This window comes from Rhinocladiella mackenziei (genome assembly GCF_000835555.1).
Source record: "Rhinocladiella mackenziei CBS 650.93 unplaced genomic scaffold supercont1.8, whole genome shotgun sequence".
NCBI classification, from domain to species: domain Eukaryota; kingdom Fungi; phylum Ascomycota; class Eurotiomycetes; order Chaetothyriales; family Herpotrichiellaceae; genus Rhinocladiella; species Rhinocladiella mackenziei.
The window spans coordinates 795,558-813,208 of record NW_013550597.1 but is presented as its reverse complement, the minus strand read 5'-3'; the positions used below and the strand labels follow the sequence as shown (position 1 = coordinate 813,208).

Here is a 17,651-nt window from a genome sequence, read left to right as displayed (position 1 = left end):
ATCCTCCCAGATTTCCTATCGAACAAAGGGTCGCTGATCAAGCAAGGCTAGGGTTGCCGGTCGAGATTGGCAGATTTGGGAGATTGATACCAACATGGTTCAGATTTTGATACCACAGCAGATCCCCTGCGTTAACATTTTAGAACCACACTCCCCACCCCCACCTGTACCATTAAAGTGTTGCTCACGAGTCTGGGTTAGTGGTCGATTCAGTGACCTTCGGTCGTGACTGGGAGTGCGTTGCGTGCTTCAATCGGTTCAGGGCGGGTGCTCGCGGTACGAATAGCAGCGAACGTACTTAGGGAAGTAGATGGATGAGTTTGCGGCGTGTACGAGAGCGCGAGGCCTTCGGGCGGTTGAAATCTCGGGCGTACATGGCATGAAACGCGAGCACTCCGAGAGCCTGAAAGGGTAAAATGTGATATGATACCAACCAATCAACGCATCATGGGGTTGTACGAGGTTCTCCGTCGTCGAAAGGATCTTCAACTCTCATTTTAGTTCTTATTAATTGCTTTCCCATGTATTTGTAATTCGGGCTACTGTCCAGGCTTCCTTCATCGATATTCGAGGAGTTCAAATGGGATTCATGCCTCTGACTGGATTGTTTCACACCTTGCCCTGCCATTGCTGAAAGATACCATGGACAAGCGCTTGTAAACAGCCCCAAGAACGTCATTCTTTGAATTGGCCACACATGTAACGGTTGGAATTGGCCCGTACTTCGTTCCCTATAAGTATTCCAAAACTAGGAGTCCGAGGGGAACGGGGAAAAGTAAGAGAGGATTATCACGAACATGCGTTAGAACTGTCAACCGGGGCAGCTTGCTCTGCTTTTGTCCAGGCGGTTCGATGCCGTGGGTCGGAAAATTGCTGAGGTCCAAATGAAGTGAAGAAGGGGAAAGCAGGGAGGAGGTGCTACCTCTCAAGCTCGAAAGCTGAAAGGTCCTTTGTGTGTACACGACAACCCCCTGGGTAATGCCATCTTTTGTCGAGGGAATGAGCTTCAAAAATGGGACACGACGGTTGCTCGATGTTAAGACCTTTTCTCGGTGCTGGGGAAAGCCGAGGTCCCCTGGCTCCACGATTCTATAGGAGCATTGAGTGCACGTGATATCATTTTTCACGTGCCATCATGTTCAGCCAATGAAATAACAATTTGGGTGCGCTTTATTAATTCGTCAACCAAGTTCCAGCTTTTTCCGTACTCTATCGTCATCATCTTTCAATATTCCGACCAACCGATGTCAGATATTGTTCGTGGCGACCCAAGTTCTAACATCCGTGGTCACCCATGTATGTCGTGCAGAGTGGAATGAATCCTAATCGGGCAGCATCACAGTCACCCAGAAGTCGAAGAACCAGCCCCTCAAGTCAACCGGACCAAAAAGGATCAATGGCTTGTGGATGTGATATTGCGCGCTGAACTAATCGGCTGCAATTCATCCTCGCCGCAAATGAGGCAGCAGCCAGCACGCTAAAGAAGACTGCAGACGGCTTCCTCGTCCTAAGGGACACTTCTCAGAAAAAGGGAGTCCCCTCCTGGGGCGGCCTTTTCTTCCCGATGGGGACACAAAAGCCGAGGAAAGGCAAGCGACCTCGACGTGAATCAAGCGACGAACTGTGTATCGAGGAGATGTCACCGGATGATATGGGATATGATGGAGACGTCGAGGTTCTTCGCCCTGATCAATACGAAGATGCAGAGTCCGATTTCGAGGATGACAAAGCCCTGGGGCGGTTATGGCCCGACACAGATGACGAGCTTGCGGGCAGACTAAGAAGATTGTCCTGTGATCCCCAAATCATCCCCCTAGCACACCGAGATGACAGTGACCGTGGGCGAAAGCGTCGGTCGAGAGAGATGGATGACGAGGATCTTAGTCCGCTGACTAGGAGCCCAGAGATTGAGGTGTCTGAATTGGTGGATGGTCCAACTGATCAGCCAGCACCCAAGCGACGCAAGCACAAGAGCAGCAAGCAGAGCATGGCGCCCCGGGTTATTAAAAAGCAGGCCCTAGAAGCCTGGTCTGACAGCTCAGATAAGACTGATGATCGGGAGGCCACGATTGAAGCGTCAGACTCAGAGACCCCAGATGCCAGATCCACCCCTGCACCGGGGGATGGAGAGCTCGATGTTATGGACATTGGATGAATGTCCAAGTTGCTGGATATACTCATGGTCTCTTCCAGGCAATAGGGTACTTTTGCAGCTGTTCCAGGATAGAGAGCGGGGGGAGGGGAACCCAGCGGGGATTTTTTCTCACTGCAGGCAAATCATAATGCAGCTTTCTTGGTACCTGACTAGCATCGCTTCTTGTTCCTTCGTACACCAATTCGTCCAGTTCGTGTTCCATTCCGATCTTACATCATTCCGACTCACACAGCAGGAAGAGCTGTGGAGTAAACTTTAGCTGCACCTAAAGGCGGCGAAAACGAGCTTCAACGACCTCAAGTATGCGCATTCTGCGGCCCCCCCCCCCCAATCGATGGACATCGACTTTCCCTCCGCATCTTCAATTCTTCCATCAGGCACCTTATTGCCATTAGCCAAGCCTTTGCCATCAGCTTGTATTCATTGAATCTACGCCACCATGACAGGAAGACGCCACTCCGCTCGTATTGCGGCTCAGTCGCAGAACTCCTCTCCGCCCCAACCCAAGCCATCACCCGCTGGGAAGAAGCGGAAGAAAGACACTGCCGGTTCCTCTCCAAGGGCGAAACGCGGCAAGAAAGATGCTGAACCTAAGCAGGAGACCCGAGGGAAGACAACGCAAAAGTAAGGGCCACTTTGGCGATTTGGCCTCGCTGGCATTGGGCTGACGCATAGGAATCAGTGGCGGCTCAGAGCAAACAGAGCGAGCAAAGCTTGAACCAACGCCCAGCGGACAAGATCCTACCCATGATCCTACCAACAAGGCAGAACAGGCCCAGGAAAAGTCAGAAGAGTTTCAGGCACCACAGGTCAATGGCAACGCCACCGAGTCTAAGCAGCAGCAGGAGGAGAAGAAGCCCACAGCGCAAGACGAAGCCAAGATGACTAACACTGTCAATGAACCAGCCGCCCGCGAAGCCGGGGGAGACGAGCCCCGTTCGGCCCCAGAGGAACCACCGATGGACAAGGTTGAAGATGGGGAGCAGCCTCAGGCTAATGGTACCCATACGGAAGTCACGCAGCCAAAAGCGGATGCAAAAGTACCCGGGACCAACGGTGACGCCGTTGTGCCTGACGCTCGTGAAGCCGACCCTCCGTCCAGCATCCTCGAGAAAGGCGTCATCTACTTCTTCTTCCGCGCCAGGGTCAACGTGGATGATCCTCAAGATGTCAGAGACGTTGCCCGCACCTACATGGTCATGCGTCCCATTCCGCTTGACGCGAAACTTGGAGACGGCCCCATCGGTGACCAGGGAAATTGTCGCCTTCTGGCGCTGCCCAAAAAGGTCTTACCTCTGAGCAGCAAGGACAGATTCACGGCCTTTGTCGAAAAAGCCAAAGTATCCTTCAGCGACCTCAAAGAATCGTTCATGGCAGGCTTGGATTATGCAACCAAGACTGCTGGGATAAGTCACACTCCACCCGTGACTCCCGTTGCGGAGGGTGTTTATGCAATCACCTCTACTGGGCGCGAGTCGCATCTCGCCTACCTCATCAACATCCCCAGGGAATTGGGCGAAGTGCAGAAAGACCTCGGTCTTCGAGAGCGCGGAAGTTTTGTAACCAGTGTAAAAAACCCTACGCAACCTGCCCCTCCCGGCACCAGTCTGCCCAAAGGTCCAGAGTACCCTCAAGAAATTCTCGATGACTTCAGAGGTCTTCGATGGAAACCCCTGGAACCGAAATACCTGGACTATGTCAACACGCAGTTCTTGTTGATTGGGAAGTCCTTCGACCATGCTACGGAAGAATGGCCAAGAGATGAGCGGGAGAACAACGAAACTCCGCAAGAGGAGATGGAAAAGTTGGAGGGCGAAGATGAGATTCGAGTCGAACATTTGAAAGGTAAGTTGTGTTCAATTCCCAACATTGATCACGTGAGATCTTCTGACGGTCCTGATATAGGGGATGATGCTGTCTTTACAGATCTTGGAATCACGGCAAAAGAGTTTCCGAAAGTGCCGACTACTTGGTAGTTGTTGGAATTGTTGAGGAAAGAGCCTGCTTGTGAAATAGTTCCTCTAAATATTCATGTCTCTTATGAATCACTCGTAATCAGACTAGGTAATGGTTCGCAGCACTCCCAACATCCAAAAGTCATAAGCAAAAGTCAGTTCAGAAGACATATTTTCGCGTAGAAAAAAGGGTTTGTGGACACAGAAGAGATGGACCACTACATCCATTGGTCCCGGATAAGGGACCTGAGATGCCGAGGTGAGTAGCGTGTCAGCTAGGATGGTTCAATCTTCTTTGCAGCAAAATAGGCCCATATCCTGGGATATTTTCCAATCAACTGAATGGAGGGATAAAGGCCAGAGTGTTGGCAAAGGTCTCTTTTGCTTATCGCTCATGGATTGGGGGGAGATGGGGAGGCCCCGTTGGGAAGGACGGGAACGAATTAGGGGTATTCATAAATTTTTTTTGTCCCCAAAACTCATAGAACTCTGAGACGGGAAAAAAGTGTATTGTTGGAAGAAAGGCTGGATCGTTACACGTTCATCTTGTGGACCTGACATGATCGTGGGTATCATCATGTTCTTTAGAGCTCGATATTCCCATTTTTGAGCCGGGCTTGGCCTCAGTTCAAGTACTTTTTGTGGCATAATCTACTCATCAGGAACTGTAAATTTGTTAGCAAGCAGCCAAGTATGAGGTAAATGAGCCATGCTCGTATGACACTTACCTTCAATCGAACCCTCCTTGATCTCGTCACTGATCTCCTTCGGCGACCGGCCATCAACCTGGCACCCAACACTAAAGCAAGTGCCGAGGATCTCGAGGACTGTACCCTTCAATTCACGGGCCAAAGACTTGTTAGCGCCGCGCATTGTTCGTGCAATGTCGAAGATCTCGTCGAGTGGGATTGACTTGGAATGTTTGATGTTCTTCTCCTTCTTGCGGTCACGGGGTGGCTCCTTGAGGGCACGGATGACGAGAGACGATGCTGACGGTACCACGGAGACAGCAGCTTGTCGGTTTTGGATTGTGAGTTTGACTGTGACACGGAGTCCTTTCTATTACAATATTAGTGTTTCCGCTTCAATTTTGTGACCAGTCGTCTTCCAACACACCCAGTCACCGGTTGCCTTCGCAATATCTTCTCCGACTTTCTTAGGGGAGAGGCCGAGAGGGCCAATCTTGGGAGCGAGTGTTGCTGAAGATCCAACCTCACCGCCGGTGGCGCGGAGGTGGCTGCAATTTTCTGTCAGTCTTGGAAAAGAGATCCTTCGGAAGGTTCATCACTTACATGATCTTCACCTCATTGGGATCTAACTTGGGAGCTGAAAACAATACGCGTTAGCCGCCAGGCCGCAGCCGCTCGAGAAGACGATACTTACGCATGGCGAGTGCGGAAGGTAGTCTGTCGTTCTCGAGGTGTCGTAGCTCGTCTCTCGCTGAGGAATAGTTCGAGATTTAGAGATGCGGAAATCCATTTTGTGCGAGATCTCATGCGCCATACTGAATTAGGCAAAGCTGCATACAGCGGGTCACAAAAACTTAAAGTGCAGCAATTTGACGTATGAACTGCTAGTTGACTCATTTCACATTTCAGAAGCCCGAGGTTATCTACCCGTTCAGACGCGGTCTCTTCACTGGAAACACGAGACCATTTTGATTCAAGACACTTCCAATACCAATGCTTGTTGTCATCACAACTCGGCTATCTCCACTCCACTCCATTTGGGACTTAACCATACTTCCACCCGAAGACATGGACGCACGATATGCTTCTAACTTGAGCCAGATACAGCGAGTCTGAACATGGTTAGCGAGTATCACCGTAATTGGTAGGGGCAGCTTACTTCATGAGGTGGTCCATGAAAGTTTGCAATGACACATCGTCGGTGAAAATCGTTTGAGCGGTCTGGGAAACACCTCCATAGCCACCAGTGGCATGTGTTGTCGAAGGATTCAACTTCGACAAGAGGAAACGAGCCTGTGAGCCTCCAGCATCGCAGATGATGAATCTCGGCAGAGGAAATCGGTCTTGGACCAATTCACGAGCATCTTCCTTAGGAGCATCCAGCACAGCACGAAAATTCTCGTAACCTTCTTGATCTTGGTAACCCGCTTTTCGCCATTCTGCCATTGTTTCACCATGGAAAATAAGGATTTGGAAGAAGGTGTCGAGAAGAAGAATTGTCTGTGGTTGGATAGAAGCAGAGTCTAGTAACACCGGTTGACCCCCCTCATGTTCAAGACTGTACGAATCCAAAGTGGGTTGAATCATGATCAGTGAATCACCCACGTATTCGTGATTGAGAACATGTCGATAGAATGCGGTTTCGTCAGGAGAGTTGTTGAACACTTGGAGGAATTGCGATCTGCGCAGATGGAACATGAATTGAGGGTACAAGGTGAAATTCTTGTCCAATCGGAAGGAGGTTGGATCGTCTTTACGATAGTCCGCAAAGCGTGAGCAGAGCCGAATAAGCATTCTGTCGACCCATCGTAAAACATCTGGTCCATCGTCGACCTCTGCCTTGAAGACCGCAATCCTCGCCATCAAGACAGCGGCTGCCTCTTGATCGAAAGATTGTGCCAACGCGGGGTCGCCAGCTGGGCCGCTCAAATTCCGTGCCACAGTCGTGACTCGGAGATGGTATTGACCAGAGGAATGCTGGTAGTATGTCAGAAACTGCATCATGCCTCGTTGAGGGCCTTGTTGCATCGGTGTCGGGCCACCTTGATTTGCAACTTCAAAGTAGATGCCGTAACTAGAGGTGGGGTCAATGCCACACATCTTCCACAGAGAGGTGTTTCCAATGCCACATTCCGTCTCGCCAACAGAGCTGGATTTCTTGTTCTGTGAAACAGCATGGCCAATGAGACCAGTGACCTTGAGCTCCTTTGTCGTGACTACCTCCAGGGAGGCATTAAAACCCATGAGAAGATTGTCATTTTCGTCCTTATCAAAGACTCGAACAAACGATTGCTTGAATTGAGACGAGGTAAAGCTATCCGTCAAAACCATATGACCTCCGGTTGAGTTAGCCAGTCCTTTCATCTCGAGCAGACCAACTTGATCGAGGCAGCCGACGTAGAGATCAATGATGTGTCCGTTGTGGGCGGTCCGCTTGGCGAGATTATCGTAGAACTTGATTGCCTTCTTGAAGTATTTGACATTATCACGATCGATATCGTGATGAGACCGAATGGGCTCACGAAGTTCAGGGGCAACGACAAGGCCGGGACCTTCTGTGGCGGGGCCACCGGCAAAAAGCATGATTCTGGCCCCTGCATTCTGGAATGAAGTCTCCAATAATCCAACAGCAACGCTCATCGCCACGCCCGTACATCTGAGTGGTCGATGGTCATTGGCAACGGGCCATGGATCCTTTTGTAGTTGCTCAATCGCATTGGTGATCTGGAACTCGGCTTGCTGAACAGGAAGCAGGAATCGGGCGGCAGGGCCCATGGGCGGAGGCGGCCGTCCTTGCTGAGGGGGAATATTAGGTCGCAGTCCGGGAGCAGAGAGTCCAAGCATCTCCTGGACCTGTTTCGCTGCGTAGTCTTTGCTACCTCGGAACACATATGACTTTTGGCATTCTGTATACCCAATCTCATGCACTGCCACATTTGTTCCGAAGGTGACCAATCCAACCAGAGCATTGGCAGGAAGTAATGAGAGACTCATCACCAAAGTCTCCTTCAACGCTTGCAAGCTATCCTCCTCAATCGCGGTGTCAACGACATAGACGAAGATCGGGGGTGCAGGTGCAGGTCGCGCGAGCTGATATTCGACTGTCGTGTTCAAGCTGTGCATTTCCGGAGGGACATTTTCTGCACTGATGTCTCCATAGTGACGAGGAAGTTGATTTCTTTGTAGACAGAATGGACAGATCCACAATTTGGCTCGGACATCCACATTCGCGAACGGGTTGAGTACTGCTCGACAAGGGGGTTTGCAAGTAACAGGTTCGTAGGTCAGGAGCGGCTTGTTCAGTTCCTAGAAACAGATTGAACAAAAGATCACATCCACCATTTTCAAGACACTTACTTTGAGAGGTGTGAGCAGACAACTCACCGGTACTACCAACCTATTGGCCTCCTGGACGATATTAGCCTGGCAGCATGAGAGATCGGCAGACACTGACCATGCGTGATGAAGGGATAATGTTCCAACTGAGTCTGACCCCATCCCGATCTTCCACCTCCCCCCAGTTGTCCTTAATCGCATCGTACTGTGCTTGATCCATTGTCGTGGATGTTGGCCTAATACCTCGCTCACAAACGCATGCTGGAACACCAAAGATGGGGCTAAGTCTGAGCGATGTGTCGGACGAAGATGTAGAGGTGTCTATGATCTAGAATGTAGTAGACTACCTACCGATTCCGTAATGGTGGCGCCGTGGCACAGTGAGATGCGCTCGACCACCAGAAGTCGAAATGAATTTCAGCCAAGTCCCCATTCCGCCGTTTGTGCTTCGCCGTACCCTTCCCACTGCGCACCTCATAGGCTGCGGGCAACGACCCAAATTCCCCTGGTGACTGAGCCACCTTTACCTTTTCCAATGAGGGCGGCAATCTTCCAACTTCAACGTTGCTGATCTTACCTAGGCAGAGAAGAGGCCTGTCACAGTATGTTGAGCAGCCCGTAACCTAGGGAAGAAGCACCTTAACGACTCCAAAATTGCCAATATGGCTTCCCCTTCAATGCTCACCAAGGCAAGCAATATTTCCTCTGTTGACTATAATACAATTCTAACCCAAACCTAGTTTGAGAGCAAGAGTAGTCGGGCCAAAGGGTTGGCTTTCCATCCGAAGAGACCATGGATTCTTGTTAGCTTGCACAGCAGCACCATCCAGTACTAAGTCTTCCAAAACAGCTTTGCGCCACCAGAGCTAACTTCTCTATGCAGGCTATGGGACTACCGGATGGGGACGCTGATCGACAGATTTGAAGAACATGATGGACCAGTGCGCGGTATCGATTTCCACAAGACACAGCCCTTGTTCGTTTCTGGAGGAGACGACTACAAAATCAAAGTCTGGTCATACCAAACAAGAAGATGTCTTTTCACACTGAATGGTCATCTTGACTACGTTCGGACTGTCTTCTTTCACCATGAATTGCCTTGGATATTGTCCGCCTCGGACGACCAGACCATTAGAATTTGGAACTGGCAAAATCGATCGCTGAGTATGTCCCTACCACATTATCTCCCGCGCTACGCTCACACAAAGTTACAGTCTGCACTATGACCGGTCATAATCACTATGCGATGTGCGCACAATTTCACCCGAAAGAAGACCTCATCGTTTCTGCTTCATTGGACCAATCCGTTCGAGTGTGGGATATCTCTGGGCTACGAAAAAAGCATTCTGCACCTACCTCAATGAGCTTCGAAGATCAGATGGCGCGGGCGAATCAACAACAAGCAGACATGTTTGGAAATACCGACGCGGTGGTCAAATTTGTGCTCGAGGGTCACGACCGCGGAGTGAACTGGGTGGCTTTCCACCCGACCCTTCCATTGATTGTCTCCGCTGGTGATGATCGGCTCGTCAAGCTGTGGAGAATGAGCGAGACCAAGGCATGGGAGGTCGACACTTGCCGTGGACACTTCCAGAATGCATCTGCGTGTCTGTTCCATCCCCACCAAGACCTCATTCTGTCTGTGGGCGAGGATAAAACCGTTCGAGTGTGGGATTTGAACAAGAGGACGTCCGTCCAATCTTTCAAACGAGAAAACGATCGCTTCTGGGTTATCGCGGCTCATCCGGAAATCAACCTCTTTGCTGCCGGGCACGATAATGGAGTTATGGTCTTCAAGCTCGAAAGAGAACGTCCGGCATCATCCGTCTACCAGAATCAGCTGTTCTACATCACCAAAGACAAGCACGTTCGATCTTACGACTTCAGCAAAAATGTTGAATCCCCTTCGTTGCTCTCGCTTAGGAAGCTTGGGAGCAATTGGGTCCCTCCTCGAACACTGTCGTACAATCCCGCCGAACGATCAATTCTTGTGACGTCTCCCACGGATGGCGGCACCTACGAATTGATTGCACTCCCACGAGATGCAACTGGGGCTTCTGATCCTACCGATTTGAAGCGTGGTTCCGGAAATGCTGCAGTTTTCGTTGCCCGCAACCGGTTTGCGGTATTCAGTTCTTCCACACAACTCGTTGAGATCAAAGACTTAAGCAATTCAACCACGAAGTCTTTCAAAGCACCAGCTGGGACCACCGATATCACATACGGTGGAACTGGGTGTCTGCTTCTTATTACCCCCACGAACGTTGTCCTTTACGATATCCAACAGAAGAAACAACTGGCAGAATTGAGCGTTACCGGGGTCAAGTACGTTTCTTGGTCAAACGATGGCCTTTACGCGGCCTTGTTAAGCAAGCACAATGTCACCATTGTGAACAAATCTCTCGAGCAGGTCAGCACGTTGCATGAAACGATCAGAATCAAGAGCGCCACATGGGATGACTCAGGGGTTCTCCTCTATTCAACTCTCAATCATGTCAAATATACTCTACTCAACGGGGACAACGGCATCGTGAGGACACTGGATCAGACCGTGTACCTCGTCAAGGTAAAGGGGCGAAATATTTACTGCCTCGACCGGGCGGCCAAGCCCAAAGTCCTCAGCATCGATCCCACCGAGTACCGTTTCAAGTTGGCGCTAGTTAAACGAAACTACGATGAAATGCTTCACATCATCAGGGAGTCCAGCTTGGTCGGGCAGAGCATCATCTCCTATCTGCAGAAGAAAGGCTACCCGGAGATCGCCCTACAATTCGTGCAGGATCCACAGACACGATTTGAGCTCGCTATCGAATGCGGAAACCTAGAAGTCGCCACAGAAATGGCCAAGGAGCTTGATAAACCAAAGATTTGGACACGTTTGGGTGCCGAAGCTCTGATCCATGGTAACCACCAAACGGTCGAGATGACTTATCAGAAGCTTCGAAATTTCGACAAACTTTCATTCTTGTACCTCTGCACAGGCGATGAGGAGAAACTCACTAGGATGGCCAAAATCGCCGAGCATCGCGGAGACTTTGTCTCTCGATTCCAAAACGCTCTCTATCTGGGCGATGTGGAAAGCAGGATACAAATGTTCAAAGAGATTGATCTATATCCTCTAGCCTACCTTACTGCGAAATCTCACGGACTGACGGAAGAATGCGAATCAATCCTCGAACTTTGTGGATTGACCGAAGATCAAATCTCGATGCCCGAATCCGGAGGCGGCCTGAGCATTCCCAAGGCTATCGTTCCCACTTTCAAAGCAAATTGGCCAATGAAGGAAGCATCACATTCCTCGTTTGAAAAAGCCCTCCTCGGCGAAATAGGGGTGGTGGCTGTTGACGAAGACACAAGTCCTGATCTTCTTAACGAAGACATCCCGATTCCTGCAGATGGCAATGATGTCGCAGCAGTAGATGATGCTGATGCGGGTGATGGATGGGACATGGGTGACGACATTGGTCTAGATGCAGCCGGAAATGACTCGGATTTTGTCAACGTTGACAATCCAGATGCTCCTATCGAGCCTGCAGGACCAGGAAGTTCAGAAGCAGACATGTGGTCTCGAAACTCCCCATTGGCGGCAGATCACGTTGCTGCCGGCTCTTTCGACAGTGCTATGCAATTGTTGAACCGACAAGTTGGCGCAGTCCATTTCGAACCGCTCAAGTCCAGATTCTTGGAGATTTATCAAGCATCAAAGACATATCTACCCGCCAACGCCGGCCTCTCCCCCATTTTGAATTATGTCCGCCGAACGACCGACGAGACAGACAGCAGAAAATTGTTGCCAGTCATCCCCCGCAGCCTTGATACTCTATCCAGCGTCGACTTGCAAGAGGGCTATACCGCGATGAGGACGAACAAACTAGAAAATGGCGTCGTTGCTTTCCGATATATTCTGCAATCTCTCCTTGTCAATGTCGTTAGCTCTGAGGCGCAAGTCGACGAAGCCAAAGCACTCATTGCCAAATCGATGGAATACCTGCTTGCGATGAGCATCGAATTGGAGAGACGTCACCTTGCAGCATCTGGGAGTGATTCAGAGGAACAGCTTAAGCGACAACTGGAGCTTTCCGCATATTTCACCATGCCAAAATTGGACGTTTCGCATCGCCAGTTGGCTCTTATGGCTGCTATGAAGCTTGCCTTCTCCAACAAGCAATTCTCCAGCGCTTTATCTTTCGCCAACAGGGTTCTTGCGAATGGCGGTTCTCCCAAACTGGTTGAGCAGGTCAGTAATCTTCCCCTTCGTAGAAACATTGACTAACCCCAAACAGGCGAAGAAGGTGAAACAACAAGCCGAACGGTCGGGATCGAGCGATAGGATTGATATCGAATACGACCAGTTTGCCGATTTCGATGTATGTGCAACATCATACACTCCAATTTATAGTGGAGTTCAGAGTGTTTCATGCCCATTTGATGGCTCGAAGTACCATACCCAATACAAAGGACAGGTGTGCAAGATTTGCGAAGTTTGTGAGGTTGGTGCTGCAGCCAGCGGTTTGAGGCTTTGGGTAAGAGGATTGTGACAGAGCTAGGATGAGTCCACGACTCACGAAAGAATGACAGTGGTAATTGAAAGACTCAATTATTGAGAGATTATCTAGCCATCATCAGGATCTGGCAGTGCCTGTAAACGGGACCCGTTTGACTGCCAGAAATGACTGGAGGCCTGTATTGGCGACGGCAAGCCGACCTGTACGGAACGGCGGCACTTCAAACAAAGATAAAGATACATTTCCCGGACATCCTGATCCTCTGCTCTTCTCCTCAGGTCTTTCAGGCTTCCTTCGCAACTGTACCCAAACATGAAATCTCCACTCACAGTGCCAAGGGACGGAAAATCCATACCCAGTTCACCCTCGGTCGATATCACGGTGCAACCCCACAGCTAGCTTGGCCACGTCATTCCGTAATCGCACCAAAAAAAAAAAAAAAAAAAAAAAAATTACCGTGGTACCAAAGTCTCTGGCAGACGACAACCCATCTGCCGTACAATAACAAGCATGGCTCCTCATCGTGTTTTGATGCTGTAAGTATCATGAAGCAAAAACCGGTCCACAGAATGACAAGCATCCCAGTGGCTCTGGTTTCGTTACGAGGCCCACTTTGGATATTTTAAGTGACGCGGGCATTCATGTCACCGTTGGTGAGCCACTTGCAAGACACACTTTCTCATACCTTTCACTGACACTGTCCAGCCTGCAGAACTCTCAACAATGCAAAGAAGCTCTCCGAGGGCGTCAAGCTCGCAAAGCCAATCTCCCTCGATGTCACCGACGACAAAGCCCTCGACGCTGCGGTAGCACAGCATGATCTTGTTATCAGCTTAATCCCATACACCTTTCACGTTACCGTCATCAAGTCCGCGATTCGAAACAAGAAGAATGTTGTCACCACAAGTTATATTTCCCCAGCCATGCTCGAGCTTGAACAGCAGGTGAAGGACGCGGGGATCACCGTTATGAACGAGATTGGTGTAAGTTATCAACCATGCACACTTCTCTTAGCGTACTAATGGGTAGCTTGATCCTGGAATCGACCATTTGTATGCAATTTCTGTCATAGAGAGGGTACACAAGGCCGGAGGAAAGATCATTTCATTCTTGTCATACTGCGGAGGTCTCCCAGCTCCAGAAGGTATGAGGATACAGATAATATATAAGACTACCATGGCTAATATTCAGACTCCGGAAATCCATTGGGCTACAAGTACGCAACCCTGCGTACCTCTATATTCTTTTTGCTGGCCTGTCTTCACCCCCCAAAATCTTTTCTGAAAGAGTGACGCTAATGTAACAGGGTTGAAGGTTCTCTTGGTCGTAAGTAACCTGTGCACCTTTATTTTCCCTCTCTTTGGCTGGTCTCAGGTACATAAATCCCTTCTGGAGGAGTAATACTGACACTGCAGGCTGAAGATCCCGCGGGGTCTTGCTCGCTCTCAGAAATGCTGCAAGCTTTTACCAAGGAGGAAAGATTGTCAACGTTGCCGGCCCAGGTAAGCAACTCTCCACACCCTCTAATTTCCCGCTCTGGGCCGTCTGGGCGGTCCGATTCTCCCGTCAGGTTGTCTGAGGTACAGTACCGATCTTGGCTGTAAACAATATTTCTACACCAAAATTCTTCTTTCAGGAAGGAATGCTAACACGGCATGGTAAAGACCTGATGGCCACCGCCAAGGAGTACCACATCTACCCGGGTAAGTCTGCCCGCCGCATCGAGCCCAATGGCCTCAGGATATCCTATCCTGACTTGCATCCAGGCTTCGCTTTCGTCGCATACCCCAACCGTGATTCAACCCCATACAAGGGACGCTATAACATTCCAGAAGCGGAAACCATTATCCGTGGTGTAAGACATCCTTCAGTTTCCGCCTCTGGCTTCTGGAGACGGCCACAACCCCTTCCGGATGGAGGAACGCTAACACCGCAGGGTTACAGACTCTGAGATATCAAGGATTCCCCGAATTTGTCAAGGTTCTAGTCGATATTGGCTTCCTCAGTGATGAGGAGCAGAAGTTTTTAAAGGAGCCGATCACCTGGAAGGAGGCCACCCAGAAGATTCTTGGTGCTTCTTCATCCAGTGAGAAGGATCTGTTATGGGCAATCTCCTCCAAAACGACTTTCAAGAACACTGATGAGAAGAACCGATTGATGGCAGGTCTCAAGTGGCGTAAGCAACCCTTTCCCGGTCTCTCTCGGGGACAGTTATAAACTGTCCAAAGCACAGAACCATGTGATACACGTGGACAAACCCCCCCGAGCTGGAGACGTGGTCTCAGCAGCCTCAACCTTATTGAAAGAGCAATACTGACAACCGCGGTGTAAGTTGGCATTTTCTCGGATTCAAATATCCACCCCAACGGAAACCCCTTGGATACTCTCTGCGCCACTCTAGAAGAAAAGATGCAATTCGAGGAGGGTGAGCGTGACTTAGTAGTAAGTATTGTCTCAGCACCCGGGACTTTCTCGAAAGGGTGGCTGACACCTAGGTCTCAAGATGCTTCAACATAAGTTCGAGATCGAGAACAAGGATGGTAGCAAGGAGACGAGAACTTCTACTCTCTGCGAGTACGGTGCTCCAACTGGGGCTGGAGGTTACTCAGCAATGGCGAAATTAGTCGGCGTACCATGTGGAGTTGGCAAGTCTCCTCGCTTTCCGAAATCCCTTCCTTCGATACAATGATACTCAAGTGGCGAAAGGTGCATTGCCATCTGAAGGTTCACCATTGACCGCTCTGGGTCTCAAACAGTGTCTTAGCCCCCCCACTCGCTTCGGAGAAGGAGTCACTAACGCCCGTGTCAAACAGCCGCCAAACAGGTACTTAATGGCACGATCTCCGACACAGGTATTCTCGCGCCAATGAACTCCAAGATCAACGATCCATTGATAAAGGAGTTGAAGGAGAAGTACGGGTTCGTTTTCCTTTATCCCAATCTCTTCGAAGTTCATGCGGTAACAGAGCTTTCAGTATCGAATGTAAGGAGAAGGTTATCACATAGAGCAAACGGATATGGACCAAATCAGAGGATAAAGACCAAACCAAGAGCGATCCATAAAATGATGCCAGTTTTGCTTGCGTATGTTCTCGTCTCGATCGAAGGTGACTGTCTTGAAGATACTTCTGAAATTGTTGCTTTAATCGTGAAGTTCGCGGGCATCTTTGTTGCTGCTTGGTCACCTGCCACGACTTTCCCTCTCAATCCACAAACATAACACAACATTGAACACCAATTCTTGGTTCAGGCATTCTGTTCTTCTTTGCGTTCCTGTATGATCATGACGCACTTCAATTCATTGTAATGTCCTCCTCTTACAGTATCTTACCCTACCGCTCCACCTGAGATCAACACCCAACGACTTCACCACCTCAGATCAACAGATAAACGCGCGTACCAAGTCATAACCGTCTCTTCGAATCATATTGTAGCCTTTTAACGTTGCAATACTATTGCTAACACATGCATGTGTCGACAACAGACCTAAATCCTGGCAAAATCCACGCTACGATGATTGACCCTATCCTTGTTACGGCACCCCGTGCTGAGCTGTCGGACAACATGGTTGTGTATGATCCGCAAAGATATGGCTCAGCAACACGCGATGAGATGTCCAAAAAGGTGCAAGAAGTTCTCAACGATCCTATTCGTGATCCGACATATTGACCACCTGGCAAAAAATCAACGCGATCGACAAGACAGGAACAACTGAGCAGAAGAGGTAGTTGAAAAATCTTATCCTTTAATGGAAGTTCGGCAATTTTGCCCAAGTTCTACAGAAAGGGTCGTGCCAGGGACGGAATTGGATATCCTGGTGATGGGGGTTCCTGACCCTCAAGTGGAAACCGACCACAAGTCTGATGAAGCGGAAGAAGCCCCGGAAACCGAGAAGTGAAAGGAAGAGCATACACTCAAGAAGAAATCTTGGCAACCCCGGATGGAATCTGTTTTACAAAAGGAGAACCTATCCCCTCAGCTCTTCTTCTGGTTGATTATCTGTTTGCCACCTGCCGCGGGTTTTCGATGCGTCAGGCGTTGGGTGTGGCGTCGTGGCTTCGAGCAAACAGAAGCAGACTTTCAGCCCTTATGTCTCTTCCCTCCAGATGAGGGTGTCGTCGGTGCCATGCCTATATTTCCATGTCTGACATGGCAGAAGGGCGGATGAACTCCTGTAGCAACAACAAAAGCCACACATAGAGCTATTGCATGCGGCCCAGGAGTGGTGTCCTTGGCAGCCTTGTTGTCCACGGCCTGAAATTGTTTTGGCAGCTCCCCAGCAGGCAAATAATCTTAGGCAATGCTCAGTGCGTGGAAATTGGAGAAGTATTGTTCATTCAGACAGGTTAAGCACCGATTCCAACCTAACCCAACATCGGAGCCTTCATTGTCACATATCACTCTAGAATATGCGACCAAGGAGGAGGGAGTACATGCAACCCACTAGTGGAGGTAGTGGGTGTCCACCTCCAAGAGGTTCCTTAGGTGCCACGACTGCGAGGACGAGAGAGTGAGCCATGTTGCTGTCCTGTGGCTGTCCTGCGTGTTTGAGAACCGCCACCTCCGCAGCAACCTAGCAGTTGTGACATAACCATCCTTGGCTTGAACGCGAGTCCGAAAGCTGCATTGAGGACCTTTCGAAACCTGCTTCTTCGCGTTCACAAAGAAGACCACGAGGGATCAAAGCCAAGGCATGATATTTTGAGCTGAAAGGGAAAAGGCTGAACTGGATGGGAATCGTAGTGATACAAACGCGTAGGAGCTGGGCCAATATAACATCGACCAATCGCGCTTTGCTCCTTACAGGGAGATTCGAAGGGTGCCAGCTTGCTGGCTTGGCATGCTTGTCCTTAATGTCAGGCGGCCGTCCCGTGACAAGGCCATAAGCGGATAGCAAAATCAATGTCCCATAGTCGAAAATGATCGGGCTCTTCAAAGGTGGGTGGGGGGACAAGGACTTCGGTGAAATCAGATGGGAATTCGAGGCCATGGGTCTGTCAGCAGATCGGTT

The 17,651-nt window shown here is 49.9% G+C and overlaps 6 protein-coding genes across 6 annotated transcripts; 4 read left to right on the top strand and 2 right to left on the bottom strand.

The window, feature by feature from the left end:
* Positions 1-1,564: 1,564 nt before the first annotated feature.
* On the top strand, positions 1,565-2,155 carry Z518_09899 (uncharacterized protein; the record flags this gene model as incomplete). The annotated part of the gene is made up of 1 exon (XM_013412516.1): positions 1,565-2,155. One exon carries the CDS (start codon positions 1,565-1,567, stop codon positions 2,153-2,155), a length of 591 nt encoding a protein of 196 aa, XP_013267970.1.
* A 439-nt stretch (positions 2,156-2,594) lies between these two features.
* Z518_09898 (uncharacterized protein) lies at positions 2,595-4,131 on the top strand (the record flags this gene model as incomplete). Its single annotated transcript, XM_013412515.1, has 3 exons — positions 2,595-2,779; positions 2,886-4,000; positions 4,061-4,131. The coding sequence occupies 3 exons, from the start codon at positions 2,595-2,597 to the stop codon at positions 4,129-4,131; spliced, it is 1,371 nt and encodes a 456-aa protein (XP_013267969.1).
* A 630-nt stretch (positions 4,132-4,761) lies between these two features.
* On the bottom strand, positions 4,762-5,613 carry Z518_09897 (60S ribosomal protein L12; the record flags this gene model as incomplete). The annotated part of the gene is made up of 5 exons (XM_013412514.1): positions 4,762-4,775; positions 4,839-5,169; positions 5,227-5,347; positions 5,403-5,428; positions 5,494-5,613. The coding sequence occupies 5 exons, from the start codon at positions 5,611-5,613 to the stop codon at positions 4,762-4,764; spliced, it is 612 nt and encodes a 203-aa protein (XP_013267968.1).
* Positions 5,614-5,954: 341 nt separating this feature from the next.
* On the bottom strand, positions 5,955-8,355 carry Z518_09896 (protein transporter sec23; the record flags this gene model as incomplete). The annotated part of the gene is made up of 3 exons (XM_013412513.1): positions 5,955-8,105; positions 8,157-8,207; positions 8,254-8,355. 3 exons carry the CDS (start codon positions 8,353-8,355, stop codon positions 5,955-5,957), a joined length of 2,304 nt encoding a protein of 767 aa, XP_013267967.1.
* A 55-nt stretch (positions 8,356-8,410) lies between these two features.
* Z518_09895 (uncharacterized protein) lies at positions 8,411-12,564 on the top strand (the record flags this gene model as incomplete). Its single annotated transcript, XM_013412512.1, has 7 exons — positions 8,411-8,446; positions 8,717-8,737; positions 8,876-8,964; positions 9,019-9,299; positions 9,350-12,372; positions 12,419-12,502; positions 12,535-12,564. The coding sequence occupies 7 exons, from the start codon at positions 8,411-8,413 to the stop codon at positions 12,562-12,564; spliced, it is 3,564 nt and encodes a 1,187-aa protein (XP_013267966.1).
* Positions 12,565-13,150: 586 nt separating this feature from the next.
* Positions 13,151-15,860, top strand: Z518_09894 (saccharopine dehydrogenase [NADP(+), L-glutamate-forming]; the record flags this gene model as incomplete). Its single annotated transcript, XM_013412511.1, has 14 exons — positions 13,151-13,176; positions 13,226-13,293; positions 13,346-13,623; positions 13,670-13,784; positions 13,832-13,856; positions 13,955-13,966; positions 14,063-14,142; positions 14,305-14,343; positions 14,407-14,495; positions 14,585-14,816; positions 14,973-15,082; positions 15,144-15,276; positions 15,454-15,623; positions 15,672-15,860. The coding sequence occupies 14 exons, from the start codon at positions 13,151-13,153 to the stop codon at positions 15,858-15,860; spliced, it is 1,566 nt and encodes a 521-aa protein (XP_013267965.1).
* Between the last annotated feature and the right edge of the window lie 1,791 nt (positions 15,861-17,651).